Here is a 20,313-nt window from a genome sequence, read left to right as displayed (position 1 = left end):
CCCTGAATAGAACTGGAGAAACAAAGCACTCTATCATGACCATGAGGTAATTAGGCAATACTCTCCAAGATAAGTTGGCCAAGCAAAAGGAAAGTCAAATTCTGAAAGCTGCATTGTGGACTGGTATAGAAAATAGCCTAAAGGGGCTGGTTCACCAGACTCTAAATATGTCAGCACTGCAGGCGTTATTTTCACAAAAGCAAGCATGTATCTAAGGATTGTAAATAGGAGCATAGCATAAAGGAATAATGCAATAATCCTCTGCAAACAGAGTATTCATTAAGGTTTTGTTTTGTTTTGTTTTAAACTGAGTGACAGTTACTAGTTTTGCAAACCAAACAAGGAGAGATCACAGAGAAGTGCAATGAAGATTGCAGGACTAGGGAAATAAATTAGAAAACATATCCTTCAAGGAAAAACCAGAAAGGTAACTTGGGTGAATAAGATGTATGATAAAAAGACAAGGGAATTTTTTTAAAAAGCAAGATAGGAGAGGCCACCAAAGCTTCTACTTTGATGACTAACTGGAAGAAAAAAACCTGGGAATACTTTCTATAACTGAATAGGATAAGGACTACTTACATTAAAATTATAATAGCACCCTCTTACATTTCTTACTTAATAATAAAAATATTTATTAATAATAATTATTATAGGTAACATTTATATAACACCCACGACATCCCAGGCACTATGCTAAGTGTTGCTGGTAAGTTGTTTTTCAGTCATGTCTGACCCTCTATGACCCATTTGAGGTTTTCTCAGCAAAGATACTAGGTTGGTTTGCCATTTCCTTCTCCAGCTCATTTTTAGAGATGAGGAAACTGAGGCAAACAGGGTGAAGTGACTTCCCCAGGGTCACACAGGTAGTAAGTATCTGAAGACAGATTTGAACTCAGGAAAATGACTCTTCTTGATCCCAAGCCCAATGCTCTAACCACTGGGCAACTTAGCTTTCCAATTATTATTATTTGCTCCCTGCAACAACCCTGGGAAATAGGTGCTATTATTATCCCCATTTTATAGATAAGGAAACTGAGTCAAAGCGAGGTTGATAAGTGACTTTCGCAGATCACACAGCTAGTAAGTGTCTGAAGCTGAATTTGAACTCAGGTCTTCCTGACTCCAGTCCTGAAACTCTATCTACTGCCCCCAAATGATTAAGAATCAATGACAACCTCTTTTGATGAAGCACATACTTGAAACACTTCATGCAATGACAATTTTGGCATAAATATCAACCTAGTAGCAGAAAAAATAAGATATTTATTAAGTCTAAGATTGCCTTCATCCTACACAGGATAACATTTCATATATATTAAAACAGCCGTGTGGAGGATCAAAGGCAGAGGGCCTAAACGAAATCAGGTCGGTTTATAAAAGCAAGTTATACTTGTTATATTATAACCCATATTTGGAATGTTTTAAAGACAGGCACATCTATCTTTGACTGGGCAGATCAGTCCGGCCTAATTTTAGAAAAATATAAAGGCCAAATGAAATGTCAACACTGACTTGGTTCTATTAGCGATGCAATTTTGAAGTGTCTTTGATTTGTAATAAATGCAAAAAACAAAATTTGAAATCAATTAGAAGATAGATGTAAGATAGTCTCTTTTTTCTTTTTCTTTTTTTAATTTATGCAACAAAACAAGCATTTCTATAACACAGAAAATTAAAAAAAAAGATAATTGTGTATGAAACTACAAATCTATGATGCAGAACTTGCTATTCCTTTTAAATATACAACAAAATTGTCACATAAATTTTTTTCTTTTTTTCTTCCCCCCCCCACGAGATGGCTATCATTAGACACAAGTAGATATATATGAATAAAATTATTCTATATATACTTCTAACTCAGTTCTTTCTCTGGATACAGATAACATGTTCCTTCATGTGTCCTTTACAATTAATTTGATTACTTATAATAGTCAAAATAACTTATTTGCTCAATGTTGATCTTAAAATAATATTGTTACTAGATATGATATTCCCTTGGCTTTGCTCATTTTTTCTTCCTTATTTTGTGCAAGTCTTTCTATGTTTCTCTAAAATCACCAAGCTCCTCATTTCTTATAACATAGAGGTATTCCTTCACAATCATATACAATGACTTGTTCAGCCATTCCCCAATGGATGGGCATCCCTGTGATTTCCAGTTCTTTGCCACCATAAAGAGAGCTGTTATAAACACTTTAGAACATACAGGTTCTTTTCCTTTTTCCCTAATCATCTTTGGAAATAGACCAAGTAGTGATATTGCTGGGTCAAAGGGTAGTTTAACAACTCTTTGGCCATAATTCCAGATTGCTCTCCAAAATGGTTGGATCAGTTCACAATTTCACAAACAATGAATTAGTGTCATCCTGTTTTTCCATATCCTCTCCAACATTTGTTACTTTCCCCTTGTATCATTTTAGCCAACCTGGCAGGTATAAAATGATATTAAAACCCAAGGGTGTTTTAAGCTGCATTTCTCTAATCAATAAAGATTTAGAACATTTTTAATATGACTATAAATTATTTTGATTTCTTCATTGCAAAACTGCCTATTCATATACTTCGACCATTTATCAATTAGGGAATGGCTTGTATTCTTACAGATTTGACAAAAGTCTTTATACATTTTAGATACGAGACCTTTATCTGATATCACTTTTCGATGCTAAGCAGGAAAAGCATTAAAAAATTACTCTGTGTCAGGCACTGTGCTAAGCACTGGGGAGACCATGAAAGCATACAGGGCAGTCCCCAACCCGAAAGAGCTTCCATTTTGATGGAGAAGACAAAACATGTTGGAAAATGGCATGGCGAGGAGATTGCAGGAAGTGATCTGGCAGCTTACTTCTCTGAAAGATAAGGCAAAGGGTTCACTTACCAGCAATGAGAGTAGAGACAGGGGTGGAATCGGAGAATAGGATCACAATAAGGAGACGGGACAAGTTGGAAAAATAGGAGAGCTGGTGTCTATATGAGAAGGGATATCCTGGTTCTGAAAACATCTCCATCTCTGAGCAGGATTACTTTGCAGAAATATAACTATTAGTCACAACTCTTGTTATGTGTTGTTGCTGAGTCATGTCTGACTCTTTGTGACTGCATTTGGGGTTTTATGGTCATAGATACTGGAGTGGTTTACCATTTCGTTCTCTAGCTCATTTTATAGATGAGGAAACTGAGGCAAACAGAAGTAAGCGACTTGCCCAGGGTCATACAGCTACTTACTGGTCTGAGGCCAGATTCAAACTCAGGAAGATGAATCTTCCTCACTCTAGACCCCATGCTCTATTCACTGTACCCCCTAGCTACCCTTATTAAAAGTTTTACATGAGGGGCGGAGCCAACATGGCCGCATGAAGGCAGCCTCTTACCGGAGCTCTCTCACAAGGTCTGTCAGATTCCCATAAAAAAGTGAATTTGAGCAGATTTGAGAGAGTCAGAAACCGCGAGCAGTCTGCGTGGGGCAAATTTCCGAGCCGGGAGAGTCTGAAAGGCCAGAGGAACGAACCTGCAGGCGCGGAGAGTGCTCGGTGCGGAGCTGCTCCAGACCAAGGCGGAAGCGGCCGGCCGGGAAATCCACGTGGGAGACGAGCTGGGAGAAAGCTGGGCGCCCGAAACCGGCAGAGATCCCCAGGCCTCCCAACACAGGACGGCAGTCTCTGGGAGCGACGAGAGGCAGCGCAACATCACCAGCCGCGAAAACACCCAGTCCTGCCGCTTGCAAAACCCAGGATCTCGGCCTCTTGAACTTCCGGAAGACTCAATGGCTAGGTAAGCGGCTCTAACCCCTCCCCCCCTCACCCAGAGAATTCCTCGGGGAAAAAAAAAAAAAAAAAAAAAGAGAACTGAAACAGAGGAGAGAGTAGCAGGGCTTCACAGGACAAATACTAGAAGCTTATTAGTCCCAGAGGGGAAGAGTCGGCAGGGGGCCAAGCCAGGAGCCCAGACGTAACCTTGCTCCCCCAGGGGAAGCGCCAGTCATCAGCTCAAACAACAAACGGCTGAGACCATTGCTGAAAAGCAAGTGCTGGAGAGCACCCATAGGGAGTGAGACGCCAGGGAGCCAGACCCCTCCCCCACACCTCAGGAAACTGAAGGTTATAATTTTAGACTCACAACCCCCAGAATAAGAAAGCTGGGACAGAAAGCCCTGAGACTCACAGATAGAAATTCGTTCTAACGCCAGCAAAAGGCAATCCAACATGAAGAAGAACACAAAAAAAACCGAGGACAATAGATTCTTTTTATGGAGACAGGCAGGATCAAAATATCGACTTAGAAGAAGATAGCAATGACACGGTAGATACATCAGATACCTCAAAAGCTCATATGATCTGGTCTCCAGCCCAAAAAGCACTGCTGGAAGAGCTAAAAGAGGATTTTAAAAACCAAATTAGGGAGCTAAAAGAAAATATGGAAAAAATGGAAAAAAGGGAGAAAAAATCCACTGACGAAATCAAGTCCCTAAAGAATAAGATTGGCGAAATGGCTATGGAGATTCAGAATCTAGAGAGAGAAAAGGACACCCTGAGAGGTGAAATCAACCAATTGAAAATGGATGCTCAAAAGCAAAATGTAAACACTAACTCATTTAAAATTAGACTTGAGCAAGTGGAAGCTAATGAATCTATGAGGCATCAAGAAGTAATAAAACAAAATGTAAAGAATGAAAAAATAGAAAAAAATGTGAAATATCTGATTGGCAAAACAACTGACCTGGAAAATAGATCCAGGAGAGACAATTTGAGAGTTATTGGTCTACCGGAAATCCACGATGAAAAAAGGAGCCTTGACAGTATCTTCGAAGAAATTATCAAAGACAACTGCCCAGAGGTCCTAGAACCAGAGGGCAAAATAGTCATTGAAAGAATTCACCGATCACCCCCTGAAAGAGATCCCAAACTGAAAACACCAAGAAATATTATAGCCAAATTTCAGAGCTATAAACTTAAGGAGAAAATACTGCAAGCAGCCAAAAAGAAGCAATTCAAATATCGTGGAACTACAGTCAGGATCACGCAGGATCTCTCAGCTTCCACATTAAAAGACAGGAGAAATTGGAATATGATATTCCGAAGGGCAAAGGAGCTGGGACTACAACCAAGGATCAACTACCCAGCAAAACTAAGCATAATTTTCCAGGCAAGGCGATGGACATTCAATGAAATAAGGGAATTCCAGACCTTCCTGATGAAAAGGCCAGAACTCAATGGAAAATTTGATCTCAAAATACAAACCTCAAGAGAGACATAAAAAGGTAACCGGGGAAAAACCCCACAAACTTCATTAACCAATAAGCTTAGGTTGTTTACATCTTTATGTGGGATTATATCATCTTATGTATGTTTTTTATGTATATATATATATATACATATACATATATAAGTCATTCTTGTGAATGGTACAACTATTGTGACAAATGAAAGGGATATACATAGGTTGTGAATGCCTGTATAAATTGACTGATGTAAAGATATAAAATATAAATAAGAGATATAAAGGGAGGGCTATGAGGGAAGTGGTAAGAAGGTTGTAGAAAAGGGTAAATTACACCAAAGGAAGTGGCAAAAAAACATATTATAGTAGAGGGAAAGAAGGGAGGGAGAAGAGCAGTATTTGAGCTTTACTGTCATCTGATCTAGTTCAAGAAGGGAATAACATACTCGGATAAGTTTAGAAATCTAACTTGTCCTACGGGAAGTGGGAGGGAAAGGGGGGAAAAAGGGAGGGGGGAGGGCAGAAGGAAGAGGAGAAGTAGCAAGTGGGTAACGGTTAGATAAGGGAGGGGAATAAAGAGGGAGGGTTAACTGAGGGAAGCGGCGGTCAAAAGCAAAACTTTGTTGGGGAGGAGAAGGGGAAAGGGAGAAATAAAAGCATAAACAGGGGGAATTAGGATGGAGAAAAAGACACAGATAGAAATCATAACCCTGAACGTGCAGGGGATGAACATTCTCACAAAACAGAAGCAGATAGCAGAATGGATTAAAAACCATAATCCTACAATATGCTGTTTACAAGAAACACATCTGAAACAGGGGGATACACATAGGGTTAAGGTAAAAGGCTGGAGTAAAATATATTGTGCCTCAGCTAAAGTAAAAAAAGCAGGTGTAGCAATCCTAATCTCAGACAAAGCAAAAGTAAAGATAGATCTAATTAGAAGAGATAAGGAAGGACATTATATCCTGCTGAAAGGCACCATAAACAATGAAGCAATATCATTGCTTAACATATATGCACCAAGTGGTAAGGCATACAAATTCTTAGAGGAGAGGTTAAGGGAGTTACAGGAAGAAATAGACAGCAAAACTATAATATTGGGAGACCTCAACCTCCCCCTTTCTGAACTTGATAAATCTAACCTCAAAATAAATAAGAAAAAAGTTAAGGAGGTAAACAGAATTTTAGAAAAGGCACATATGATAGACCTCTGGAGAAAACTGAATGGGGATAAAAAGGAATATACTTTCTTCTCAAAAGTACATGGCACATACTCAAAAATTGACCATGTACTAGGGCATAAAAACCTCACAATCCAGTGCAGAAAAGCAGAAGTAGTCAATGCATCCTTTTCAGATCATGATGCAATAAGAATCATTTTTAATAAAGAACCATGCAAAAATAAGCTAAAAACTAATTGGAAACTAAATAATTTAATTCTAAAGAGTGAGTGGGCCAAAGATCAAATCAGAGAAACAATCAATAATTTCATTCAAGAGAATGACAATAATGAAACAACATACCAAAACTTATGGGATGCAGCAAAAGCAGTTCTTAGGGGAAGTTTTATATCTCTAAATGCCTACATGAATAAAATAGGGAAAGAGGAGATCAATGATCTGGGCAGACAGCTGAAAAAGCTAGAAAAAGAGCAAATTGAAAACCCCCAATTAAATACCAAATTAGAAATACTGAAAATCAAAGGAGAGATTAATAAAATTGAAACCAAGAAAACTATTGAATTAATAAATAAAACAAAGAGCTGGTTTTATGAAAAAACCAATAAAATTGACAAACCTTTGGTCAATTTGATTAAAAAAAAGAAAGAAGAAAATCAAATTACCAGTATAAAAAATGAAAAGGGTGAGGTCACCTCTAATGAAGAGGAAATCAAAACAATAATTAGGAATTATTTCGCCCAACTGTATGCCCATAAATTTGACAACCTTAGAGATATGGATGAATATCTACAAAAACATAAACTGCCCAGACTAACAGAGAAGGAAGTGAAATTTCTTAATGACCCCATATCAGAAAAAGAAATTGAGCAGGCCATCAACGAACTCCCTAGGAAAAAATCTCCAGGGCCAGATGGTTTTACATGTGAATTCTATCAAACATTTAAAGAACAACTAATTCCAATACTTTGCAGACTATTTGGGAAAATAGGAGAAGAAGGAGTCCTACCAAATTCTTTTTATGACACAAATATGGTACTAATACCTAAACCAGGTAGAGTTAAAACAGAGAAAGAAAATTATAGACCAATTTCTCTAATGAATATTGATGCAAAAATTTTAAATAAAATATTAGCAAAAAGATTGCAGCAACTCATTACGAGAATAATACACCATGACCAGGTAGAATTTATTCCAGGAATGCAAGGATGGTTCAATATTAGGAAAACTATTAGCATAATTGACCATATCAACAACAAAACTAGCAAAAACCATATGATCATCTCAATAGACGCAGAAAAAGCCTTTGACAAAGTACAACACCCATTCCTATTAAAAACACTAGAAAGCATAGGAATAAGTGGAACCTTCCTCAAAATTATAAATAGCATCTACCTAAAACCATCAACAAGCATTATTTGTAATGGGGATAAACTAGATGCATTCCCAATAAGATCAGGGGTGAAACAAGGATGTCCATTATCACCCCTATTATTCAATTTGGTTCTAGAAACATTAGCTGTAGCAATAAGAGAAGAAAAAGAAATTGAAGGAATTAGAATAGGAAAAGAAGAAACTAAATTATCACTTTTTGCAGATGATATGATGATTTATCTAGAGAATCCTAGAGAATCAAGTAAAAAACTACTTGAAATAATAAACAACTTTAGCAAAGTTGCAGGATATAAAATAAACCCACATAAATCCTCAGCATTCCTATACATTACTGACAAAGCCAAACAGCAAGAGATAGAAAGAGAAATTCCATTCAAAGTTACTGAAGGCACTATAAAATATTTGGGAGTCTATTTGCCAAGACAAACCCAGGGCCTATATGAACATAACTATGAAACACTTTTCACGCGAATAAAATCAGATCTAAATAAATGGAGAAATATCAGTTGCTCATGGATAGGCCGAGCTAATATAATAAAAATGACAATTCTACCTAAATTAATCTATCTATTCAGTGCCATACCAATCGAACTACCAAAATTTTTTTTTGCTGAGCTGGACAAAATAATAACAAAATTCATTTGGAAAAACAAGAGGTCTAGAGTATCTAGGATATTAATGAAAAGACATGCTAGGGATGGTGGTTTAGCCACACCAGATATTAAACTGTACTACACAGCAGCAGTCATCAAAACTGCCTGGTACTGGTTAAGAAACAGGGGTGTGGATCAGTGGTATAGGATAGGTACACAAGTAGGTGAAATCAACAAGTTTAGCAATCTACTCTTTGATAAACCCAAAGAAGCCAGTTTCTGGGCTAATAATTCACTATTTCACAAAAACTGTTGGGAAAATTGGAAAATGGTAGGGCAAAAACTGGGCATAGACCAATATCTTACACCATATACCAAAATAAAGTCAAAATGGGTTCATGATTTAGGAGTAAAAGTTGATACTCTAAGTAATTTGGGAAAGCAAGGAATAGTTCACTTATCAGATTTGTGGAAAAGTAAAGAATTCATGACCCAACAAGAGATAGAGAGCATTACAAAATGCAAAATGGATAATTTTGATTATGTCAAATTGAAATGTTTTTGTACAAAAAAAGCCAATGCAACAAGAATTAGGAGGGAAGCAGAAAATTGGGAGAAAATCTTTGCAACTAGTATCTCTGATAAAGGCCTCATTTCTAAAATATACAGGGAGCTAAGCCAAATATATAGGAATACAAGCCATTCCCCAATTGAGAAATGGTCAAAGGATATGAACAGGCAGTTTTCAGAGGAAGAAATTAAAGCTATCTACAGGCATATGGAAAAATGCTCTGGATCGCTGCTGATTAGAGAAATGCAAATCAAAACAACTCTTAGATACCACATCTCTCCTGTCAGATTGGCTAAAATAACAAATCAGGAGAATGATAAATGCTGGAAAGGATGTGGGGAAATTGGAACATTGTTGCATTGCTGGTGGAGTTGCGAGCTGATCCAGCCATTTTGGAGGGCGGTGTGGAACTATGCCCAAAGGGCTATAGAAATGTTCATACCCTTTGACCCAGTAATACCACTTCTAGGGTTGTATCCCAAAGAAATCACGCAAGCGGGAAAAGGACCCATATGTACAAGAATATTTATAGCAGCTCTCTTTGTGGTAGCCAAGAATTGGAAAGCAAAGGGATGCCCATCAATTGGGGAATGGCTGAACAAGCTGTGGTATATGAAGGTGATGGAATACTATTGTGCCATAAGAAATGGGGATGATGCAGACTTCATAACAACCTGGAAAAACCTACACGACATAATGCTGAGTGAGCGGAGCAGAGCCAGGAGAACGTTGTGCACAGCCACAGATATGTGGATTCCGTGAGGACCAACCCTGACATACTGCGCTTCTCTCAGCAACCTAAAGGGGCAAGGACAAATCCAGGGGACTCACGATGGAGAATGCTATCTTCATTCAGAGAAAGAACTGCGAAGTTTGAATACAGACTGAGGCACACTACATGCTCGCCTTTTCTGCTTCTCTTTTGTTTTTGGTTTTGGGTTTTTTTTTTTTTTTGTTGTTGTTTTTTTTTTTTTGGTTCTGTTTCTTCTTTCTTATGATTCATTCCATTGGTCAAAATTCTTCTCCACGACTTGAATAGAGCATAAATTAATTCAATGCGAAGTTATACATGACAGTTATATGAGACTTCATGCCGTCTTGGGGAGGGAGGGGGGAGGGAGGGGAGAAAAACTGGAACTCAAAACTATGTAGAACCGTGTGTGGTAAACTAAAAATAAAAAAAAAAAAAAAGTTTTACATGATTAGTATTGGACCTTTCACTCTAGTGACACCTGTTCTATAGAAGGCAGGATCACCATAACATAAAAAAAATTGTATGCAAAGAGCCAATATTTCTAAAAGAAAGGAAAACTAAAAGGTTCTAATGTATAATACAGGGTTTCCCTGTTTCTTCCCTATTATTGTTTAGGAATATTATACCAACAATGGTTCATTGTACTTTAATTCATGCATATAAAATGCTATTCTTTTTTTCTACCAAAAAAAAGGAAATATGTTTATAATCTCAGGATTACATCCAGATTCTATAGCAGTTTTTAATTCCAGGATCACACCTGAACCAATATTAGCAAGTATGTATATTTAAAAGAACTATGTAAACTTTTCTTCCACAAAATTGCATAAACCCACAGTTTGGCCTATTAGCCTCCTTAGAACAATGCGGATTTCAAGAATCCATAAGCAAGATAAAATGTGTGGAATAAGTTTCTTCCTTCTAGTATCTCAGTAGTGGACTATAGGTTTTTTGATTTGGGGTTTTATTTTTCTTTGTTGTTTTGGGGCACTCTTTGAAGTGTGCTGCTAAGAGAGAGAGATCTCTGTTTCTATTCTTAAGAATATTATTCTCTTGGGTTGTTTTATTCACATTCCTCACCTCAACTACTCGGTCAGTGGAATTAAGCTACTCAGTTTCTCTAGGCGATTACAATTACTGGTCACCATTCTTCAGGAAGCATACATGACGAAGGAAAGTCCATAGGTTGGATGGTAAAGAAATGTTGCTTGGGTTCTGCATTCTCTTCCTCCTGAACACACTCTGAGACTTAAATCACAAATGTATCATCTTATTTTAATCAAAGCTCTCTGATACCAAGTGGGATGCTATAAAAAGTATTATTAACATTAATTAGATGAATAAGACAATTAAGGTAAAGTGACTTGCTTGTTACAGCAAGGCAATGACATAAAGAGGATTAAAACTTAAGGTTTCAGTATTTCCAGTCCTTGACTTAGCCTGTAAGACTGTATAGTCCTTCTGACACAGTGATGGGTTATGTGTAAAATACTTCTAAGGCTATAAAATGTTTTGTTAATGCTCGGGGTTTTCTTGGCAAGGATACTAGAATGGTTTGCCATTTCCTCCTCCAGCTCATTTTACAGATGAAGAAACTGAGGCAAATAGGGTTAAGTGACACTTGACCAGGGTCACTTAACTAGAAAATACCTGAGGCTGGATTTGAACTCAGGTCTTCCTGATTCTAGGCCTAGTGCTCTATCCACTGGGCATCCACCTGCCTTTCATTTCCCAATCTATTGGAAGATCTTTCTCTTAAAACAGATATGTAATTAAGGAGAACAAACTGACACAAGAACCAAGTCTAACAGAGTATGCCTCATGGGAAATCTGTAGTTCGCCATCTGTGTAATGTCAAGTTATACGTTAATCAACAAACATTTATTAAGCACCTACTATGTTCTAGGCAGTGTGCTAATTACTGGGAATACAAAATAAAGGAAAGGCAGCCCCTATTCTCAAAGAGTTTACAATCTAATGGGAAAGAGACATGCAAAGAAATAAATACAGAGCAAACTACATACAGGATAAATGGGAAATTATTAACACAGGGGAGGAAACCAGAATTAAGAAGGGTTGGAAAAGGCTTCCTATAAAAGATGAGACTTTATTTGGGACTTAGGAAGCTGGAGAAGTCATCAGGCAGAGGTGAGGAGGAATTGAATTCCAGGCATCGGGGACAATCAGAGAAAGTATCCTGAGCCAAGATATGGAGTGTCTTGTTCGTGGAACGTGTAGGAAGAAGGGGTAAGAAGACTAGGAAGGTAGGAGGCGGCTAGGTTATCTAGGGCTTTGCATGTCAAACAGAGCACTTTGTATTTGATCCTGGAGGCAATAGGGAGCCATGGAATTTAATTGAGTTTGTGGAAGGGGCGGGCTTAACATGATCAGACTTGCACTTCAGGAAAATGTTTTAGTGGATGTGAGGAAAAAAGGTATGTTTCATCATGCTTCCTCAGGAGCACACATATTTTAGTACTGTTTTCCTCTGCATTATTGTGTTCATTAAGAAAATTGCTTTCTTAATTGTACATTAGCTTACACAAGTCTTCCCAAGTTTTTTCCCCCCTTTGGTATTCTTCATGTATGTTATTTTTTATGTTGTAAGTAAAATTCTATTGCATTAAAATGTCAAAAAAAATTTCAGTCATTCCTCAACCGATGGGCATCCACTTTGGTCATAGATTCTTGCTATAGTATATACATATATATATATATATATATATATATATATATGTGTGTGTGTGTGTGTGTGTGTGTGTGTGTGTGTGTGTGTGTGTATACACATATATATATATATGACCTTTCCCTTTGTCTTTGACCTTCTAATCATAATTCTTTGTGACCAAAGAGAAACTGAAAGTTACAAAAATATGCTCAAAAACTTTTTCCAGATCATTTAGGGGAGAAAATGGATTTTATTCGCCCCTTCCTTGCTTCTTTCCTCCCTTCCTCCCTCCCTCCTTCTCTCTCTCTCTCTCTCTCTCTCTCTCTCTCTCTCTCTCTCTCTCTCTCTTTCTCTCTCCTTTCCTTCCTTTCTCTGTAATCCGAGTCTCTCTATTTTGCCTAGGTTGCCTAGCAGCCACTCATAAGCCTAACCCCAATGCTGATTGGCATGGAAGTTTTAAGTTGTTCTTTTCTGACATGGACTACTTTGCCTTTCCTTAAGTAGGCTGCTGCCCTGCCCCTCACTCTCACTCCCATAGACTCACTGTGTTGGTGTCAGACTTAGAACAGGTACTTTAGCCTGTGAAGCAATCCACCCGTTTTAGCCTCCCTCCCCTTCTCAGCAAAAGAAATTATATGTAGGTAACACCACATCTAGGTAATACAATGTTTGAGAAGATGTACAAACTACAGATCTATACAAGCCACATCATACCTTTCAATACAGTTTCTGATGCCCCCTCCAGACAAACGGCCACAATCCAAGGCTCTGAGGGAGGTCCTAATGATTCTACTACCCAACCCTAGAGAAGAAAATAAAAAGAGTTTAGAAGAGAGCTGGGGAGAGGCTATGGAAGGATTTTAAGGCATTTATTTCCCAGGACACCAGCTGAATATAGGATCATAGATTGAATTGAAGGAGACTTCAGAGGCCCATCTATCTAGTCCAATGTCCTCACTTTACAGAAAAAGAAAATAAGGCCAAGGAGTTAATATGACTTGGCCAGAGTCACACATGTAGGAAGCAACAGAGGCAAGTTTGAACCCAGGTCCTCTTACTTCAGAGCCAGACATCTTTCCACCATTCCATGCTGCTTCCATCAATGCCATATGTTTTCATTTTTGTGTTTACCTTACCCTCTGTGTAAAGTGCTTCGCAAACCTTAAAGTGCTATATAAATGCTAGATATTATTATGAGGTAGCAAAGTGGTGAAGTGGATAGAGCACTGGGCATGAAGTCAAGAAGACCTGAGTTCAGATCCAGCTTCAGATGCTTACTAGCTATGTGACCCTGGGCAAGTCACTTAATCTCTGCCCCAGATTCCTCAAATATAAAATGTGCATAATATTAACACCTACCTCCCAGGATTGTTGTGAGGATCAAATGAAATAATACTTTTAAAATGCTTTGCACAGTGCCTGGCACATAGGAGGTGCTTAATAAGTGCTTGTTTTCCTTCCCTCTGCTGAAGTCCTATCTCAGTGCCTCACTGTGCTATAGAGGGGAGTCTCAATGGCCATGCCAAGAGAATTTAAGTCCTCAAAGGTCCTAGCAAGCTGGAAAAAAAGTACAGGTGGACCCTTTGTGTCATCTAAGGATGAATCTGTCTAGGTTTAGATAGGTTCAAGACTAATATAGAGTAATCTATATTTAACTATAGTCTACTTCAAGATGGTCTACTAAGTCATGGAAGGGTCACCATCAGTGGGAGGAAGAATACCCAAAATGGCATAAATCACAGATCCCTAAAATCTCAAGAAAGTATTTAATACACATCATAAAAAACTGATTTGGGGAAAAAGAAAGGGAATGGATAGTTTTAGAGGGGAAGTAATTTGGAAGAGTTCAAGAGAAAGGTGAATGACCAGAAGGAACAAGAGAAAACAGGTTTTGTGAGAGATAAACAGCTTATATGCTGATTAGAATGAATGAAAGGATGAAGGAAGGAATCTGGAGAGGAGGTAAGGGTCGTGGGATTGCACAATATTAACATTTCTCCTCTGGGTAATTATTGATATGATCACAGACAAGTCACTTAAATTTCTGGACCTAAGCTTTATTAGCTGTCAAATGAGGGGATTGGATTAGATCTTTCTGGTCCCTTCTAGCTGAAGATCTCTGATCTATATCTCAGCCATCCTGCCTTCTGCTCATTGTAACCAGCTAGGAAGCCGGCTTGTTTGCTTTTTTAAGGGGAAGAAGAGGTTCATTAGTGTAGATTTTTTTTCATAGTTTTAGTAGAGATGAGAGAGGAGGAAATAGGAAGAGGGTATGGCACTGCAAATAGAATTAGAAGAAGAGCTCTTTATTTGTGATTTTAAAGAAAAGGGAAAACACTACTGAATACAACACTAATAACAAATATATGTGCATGTACTCATAAACTGTTCTAAACGATCAAATAAACTTTGTCAATATCTCTGGTGATGTAAGTGACCTGACTCGATAGCTCACTGGGAGGACGTTCAAAACTACTTTCTTTGTTCCCTGCTCATAAAGCAAACATATTGAGTTTATTGTTTCTTCAGTCTTTAGGTGGTTGCAGGAAAGCAAGAATGTGGAATGCAAGTTAACCAGAGAAGGGAGTTAAGAAATACAAAATACAAAGGCAGCACCTTTTGCTGAAAAGGTGGGCATTCACTAAATGTTTTCCAATACTGACGCTGAAGTGTAAGGCACATAAAGAATTAACTGAGCTGGTCTGTCAATTAGCATATCTGCTGGCAAGCTCTAAAAGAAGTTGGTCACCTATGGGCAAGGTTACCTGTTTATCCAGAAAGACAAGTTGTGGTTGCACTGGAAGCTCTATTCCCACTTCTCCATCGGATGGCTGAACTTGGACTGAAAGGGTGTATGGTCGTATATATACCAAACCACCAGTATCAAGACTGCTTGAATTTCTTGCCCAATGAGGAAAAAAAAGAAAAAAAGGAAGCATTCGTAAGATTACAAATTTGCTAAAATCATGATCTTCTTTACTATGCATTTATGTCAGTAATGTAGAAATTAAAATTTGTCTCTAGGTTGAGAGAAACAGAAGACAGTGAGCTTCAGCTAGTATCACTGGTATTTTTCTCAATAGCATCTCTTAGACAGTAAAAAAATAGACTAATTAAATTTAAAAAAAAACGTAAAAAAACTATAGGTTGATAGATCGATACATTCTATAAACTTTGCTGACCAATATCAGGTAGCACTGCTGCTATTTATTGGAAGAGATTCTTCCTACAGAGGGACAAAATTAGGGACTCACTGGATTGCCAGTTTCTTGGTGGAAGGGGCTGCTTATATTCAATGCATATTTCTTTTTTTATTATTTCTCTACCTCTTTAATATATCTAATTATTTCCAAATAAGTGAGAGAACATTTTACCCTTTACATATGTAGATTTACATTTTTTCTTTACTCCAGAAATAATTTTCTATACAAAACTGTTTAAATACCATCTGAAAAGTATATTTTTAAAATTTATTTATTTAATTTATTTAATATATTTAGTTTTTGGCATTGATTTTCACAAGAGTTTGAATTTCAAATTTTCTCCCCATTTCTACCCACCCCCCCACTCCAAGATAGCATATATTCTGGTTGCCCCGTTCCCCAGTTGGCCCTCCCTTCTGTCACCCCACTCCCCTCCCATCTCCTTTTCCCTTACTTTCTTGTAGGACAAGATAAATTTCTATGCCCCATTGCCTGTGTATCTTATTTCCTAGTTGCATGCAAAAACTCTTATTTTTTTGTTTTTGAACACCTGTTTTTAAAACTTTGAGTTCCAAATTCTCTCCCCTCTTCCCTCCCCACCCACCCTCCCTAAGAAGTCAAGCAATTCAACATAGGCTGCATGTGTATCATTATGTAAAACACTTCCACAGTACTCACGTTGTGAAAGACTAACTATATTTTGCTCCTTCCTAACGTATCCCTCTTTAGTGAATTTTCTCCCTTGACCCTGTCCCTTTTTGAAAATGTTTGTTTTTGATCACCTCCTCCCCTTATCTGCCCTCCCTTCTATCATCCCCCCCTTTTTTATTTCCTTCCTCCTTCTTTCCTGTGGGGTAAGATATCCAATTGAGTGTGTATGGTATTCCCTCCTCAGGTCAAATCTGATGAGAGCAAGATTCACTCATTCCCCCTCACCTGCCTCCTCTTTCCTTCCTACAGAACTGCTTTTTGATGCCACTTTTTTGTGAGATAATTTACCCCATTTTATCTCTCCTTTTCTCCCTCTTTCAATATATTCCTCCCTCATCCCTTAATTTGATTTTAGTTTTTTTAGATATCATCCCTTCATATTCAACTCACCCTGTCAATGCGTATTTCTTTAAAACATACAGCATGCTAGATGCTAGGTCATACAAATTTTTTTTAAAAAAAGACAAAGTCCCTTCTCTCTGGGGCTTTCAGTCTGAAAGAAGAAAGAGATACCAAATACTCAGCGAGATACAAAAGCAGAGAGATTAGAGATGGGGGGAAAGAAGGAGGGGTATGGAGGGATGAGAGAAGGCTTCATGGAAAAAGCTACACTTATGCTGGGCTCTAAAAGCAGGTTTTCAATAGGTAATAATAAGAAGGAAAAGAACTATAGGCACTCTCAACTGTATGAGAACAAAGACCCAGGCCTAGGTAAGCATACACCTCCACCCTTAACCACATCCTAGCACCCAGCATAGGGCTTTGCATATGAGGGACATTCAGTAAATGTTTGTTGGTTAATGGATGAAGAAATGAATAAATTAATGAATGAAATGATTTACCTAGTACTTCTCTAGTATTGGGAAGAACCTAGCTCCAGTTTATTAACCACCGGCAAAATGGAATGATAAAATGGAATAGAGTTTTTATTAAACTTTATAGCATCAAAGAAATGTAAATTATTATTAATATTTTCATATTTTTCAGATTAGTAATATTTGGTTGGAAGTCCCCATCTCATCTTTGAATTAGCTCCAGTCTTTAGCAAAATGTGCTATATAATATAGAATCTTAACAAATTTTCATTGAATTAATAAGCAACTGGATAAATATATGCATGAAAAAATTAATTTCTAATTTCTAATCTCTAAAGTTGCCCCTTTCATATTAAACCTTAAAAAGGCTGGGCCTAAAGGTTATACCTTTCATAAAGCTATGAACTCAAAAATGAATACTATTCCCAAACACAAATAAACCAGAAGAAATGTTGTGGATGTCATTATCATTCACTTACTATACACTAGAGATCCCTAATATTTTGTGTGGAGGAGGGACTTTTCTCCAAAGCTTTGAGACCAGGAGGGGAGAAATCTGAGTTTCTTAAAAGATAAGTAGTAAGATAAGTACTATATTCACAACTAAGTCTCAGAGCAGGAAGGTTTGCTTCTGTCAATTTTCTCCCTTCCCCAAAGGCAAACTAGAGAGGAAAGGGAGCCTGGGGGAGGGAAGGAGTTGGGTTAGAATGTGTTATGGTTATGACACTTGGACTGGAGATCTATCTTGCAGAAAAGGTTATGAGTGCTGCCTATTGATTTTTATATACAGGCTGAGAATCCTACTGAACATAATATCATACTGCTACATGGACTGGTCCTAATTGCCATTTGTTAGTATATTTAGGGTAAGTACATGAGCCAGCTTTCTGTTTTAATTAACCAATATGAACCAGGTTAAAATTTAAACCCTAATCATCAGTGCTCCTGGTTTCCTCCATCTCTACTCTTGCCTGTACTTTCTGTCCTATGAGTCTCAGGCTTCTGGGAGATTCTAAATTCATTTTTCAGTTTGAATTCTGCCCCTAACCTAATCCTTGCATGGTCTCCCTGAAGAGCTGCAAGTAAGAGGGAACCATTCGGGTAGGAAAAGCTGACAGCTTCCCATCATAGAGTCTGACATATCATCAGTGATACCAAGAGACCCGGTAGCTGGGAAAAAAAATGTCTGAGCACTAGCTAAAATCCCCTTTCCTGACACACTTTTAAGTTTATTGTGAGCAAACATCTCTTATTAAATGTAAACAGCATCTCACTGGAGGTCAGAGACTTGCTGCTACAGCATATCCCAAGGTAATACCACTTTAAGCTCCACATAAACTCTTAAGCAGTTTCTATCCTAAAACCAGACCGTAGGTGGTACATTTTTTTACGATATGTTATAATAGTGCAATAAATCTGTTAGCTTAAAATCGAATCTCCGTGGCCTTTTAGAGAAATCATCATTAAATGCAGGGTCCTGTTAATGATGCCATCCAAGTGAAATTGTTTAATCTGCTAAGGGGGTGAAAGGTCACCAAATGAATTTTTTATAATACATCAACTTGACACGCAATAGGGAAAACTGTAATAGATAAAAGCAAAGGAAAAGGGCACTGTCTTCTTCTGATAGGTCAATAGCAGCCAAGAGAGTCACTCATCCACTTTCCCTTCACTATGGTGCTCCTTTTCCATTTAATATGGACACCCAATTAATACCTCAGCACCACAGACAACCTCATTTTAGGTGACTTATAGCAATTTCTCCCCCTTCCCTGAAATGAAAGTGATCACAATACATCATAGCATTGTGCGAATTAACGTTAATTGATTCGAGTTACCAAGCAATGATGGGCCACTTATATAATCTAGGCGTTATTGGGTGCTGGAAGGGATGGAGGGAAGATTAGATTCCAGTGTCCGTTGCTGTGACGACGGGAGTCACCTGACACCTTGTTAGACAGTTGTAAGGTTCTATTGCCGGCCCCAGTGGGGTCGTCAGTAAACTGGAGTGATGTCCAAACATCATTACACGCTGCTCCGATATTAAAGCAAAGGGATTAGCACCTTATTGCAAGCAACCTGGATTTGTCATTGTGCCGTCGTTATCCGATTTCCAACTGCTAATGTGACTTTGGCCTGCAGGCAGAAGGACCTACAGCCAAACTTAAAAAAGGGGGGGAAGAAAAAGCCTACCCCCCAAATTTAACCCCTCATTTGACATCTTCCAATAACTAGTGAGGAGTGTGAAAGAATTTTTTTCCTACATTGCCTTAAGCAGAGGATAAAAGATAAGGACTAACAAGAGATGGAAAATCCACAGTTCAGGGAGTTTTGATGCCCCTTTATCTCTTGCTTTCTTGCCCTGCCAGACCCAGGGTGTTTAACTCAAGGGAGGGAGCACAGAAGGAATGTATCATAAAGCATCTACATTCCTTTTCTAGGACCAGCAAACAAATATATCCTGCCCATGTCAGCTGCCTGACCTATATGGAGAAAAGGATTGGTGATAACACCATCCCTCTCCCCATACAGGCTATTAAGGTGCATAACCTTAAAATATATTTAGGCTTTGATGAAGAGTTCCAAAGTATTCTGTGGACTTTCTATCTCCATTGTTCTGTAAAGGTTCCAAAAGGCAGAATAGGGTATTGGGTAAAGAAGAGAATTTAATTCCAAAAGGATTCTGAAAGTTTTGATTCTCTGAAAAAGATCCAGCACTGTCAGTGATCCCAAGCTATTTCCTTGGGCCTTTTAATACTATATACTTCTGGTGACACTATATAGGAGCACAATTTCCTACTACTCAAAATTGTGAAAGACCCAAAAGTCAATAGAGACACATAGTGGGAGCAAGTAGGCTTTAAAATATCACCAGCAAGAGGCATTATGGGACAGAATAAAGAGCACTAGCTCTGGTCACCTCAGTTTAAATTCTGCTTCTGAGGTTTACTACCTGTGTGACCATGAATAAGATTCTTAACCTTTCTGGATTTCAGTTTCCTCATCTGTAAATGAATGGATCCCTGTGGTCCTTTCCAGATCCAATCTATGATCGTTGGTGATAAAAGCTATTATCTGAGATGTATGATTGGAAAAGCAGACGAGCCTGTCAAATAGGGAGAGCAAAAGACAATAAACGCATGGTCTGAAGGTTGCTCTGGTACCTATACACTGTTAAAGTACCTTGTCTAGGGGAAGGCCT

General features: G+C 38.1%; 1 protein-coding gene across 1 annotated transcript in view; it reads right to left on the bottom strand.

Moving 5' to 3' along the window:
• Positions 1 to 20,313, bottom strand: part of PKHD1 (PKHD1 ciliary IPT domain containing fibrocystin/polyductin) — a 638,127-nt gene that overhangs the window by 43,416 nt on the left and 574,398 nt on the right. The window contains exons 63-64 of the mRNA XM_036768333.1: positions 15,148 to 15,283; positions 13,097 to 13,184 (exon numbers count right to left, since the gene is read on the bottom strand). Of these exons, the coding sequence (XP_036624228.1) occupies positions 13,097 to 13,184; positions 15,148 to 15,283 (224 nt within the window). The remainder of the gene's footprint in view (positions 1 to 13,096; positions 13,185 to 15,147; positions 15,284 to 20,313) is intronic.

Source organism: Trichosurus vulpecula, chromosome 7 (assembly GCF_011100635.1).
Source record: "Trichosurus vulpecula isolate mTriVul1 chromosome 7, mTriVul1.pri, whole genome shotgun sequence".
NCBI classification, from domain to species: domain Eukaryota; kingdom Metazoa; phylum Chordata; class Mammalia; order Diprotodontia; family Phalangeridae; genus Trichosurus; species Trichosurus vulpecula.
This window is presented reverse-complemented; position numbering and strand designations above follow the sequence as displayed.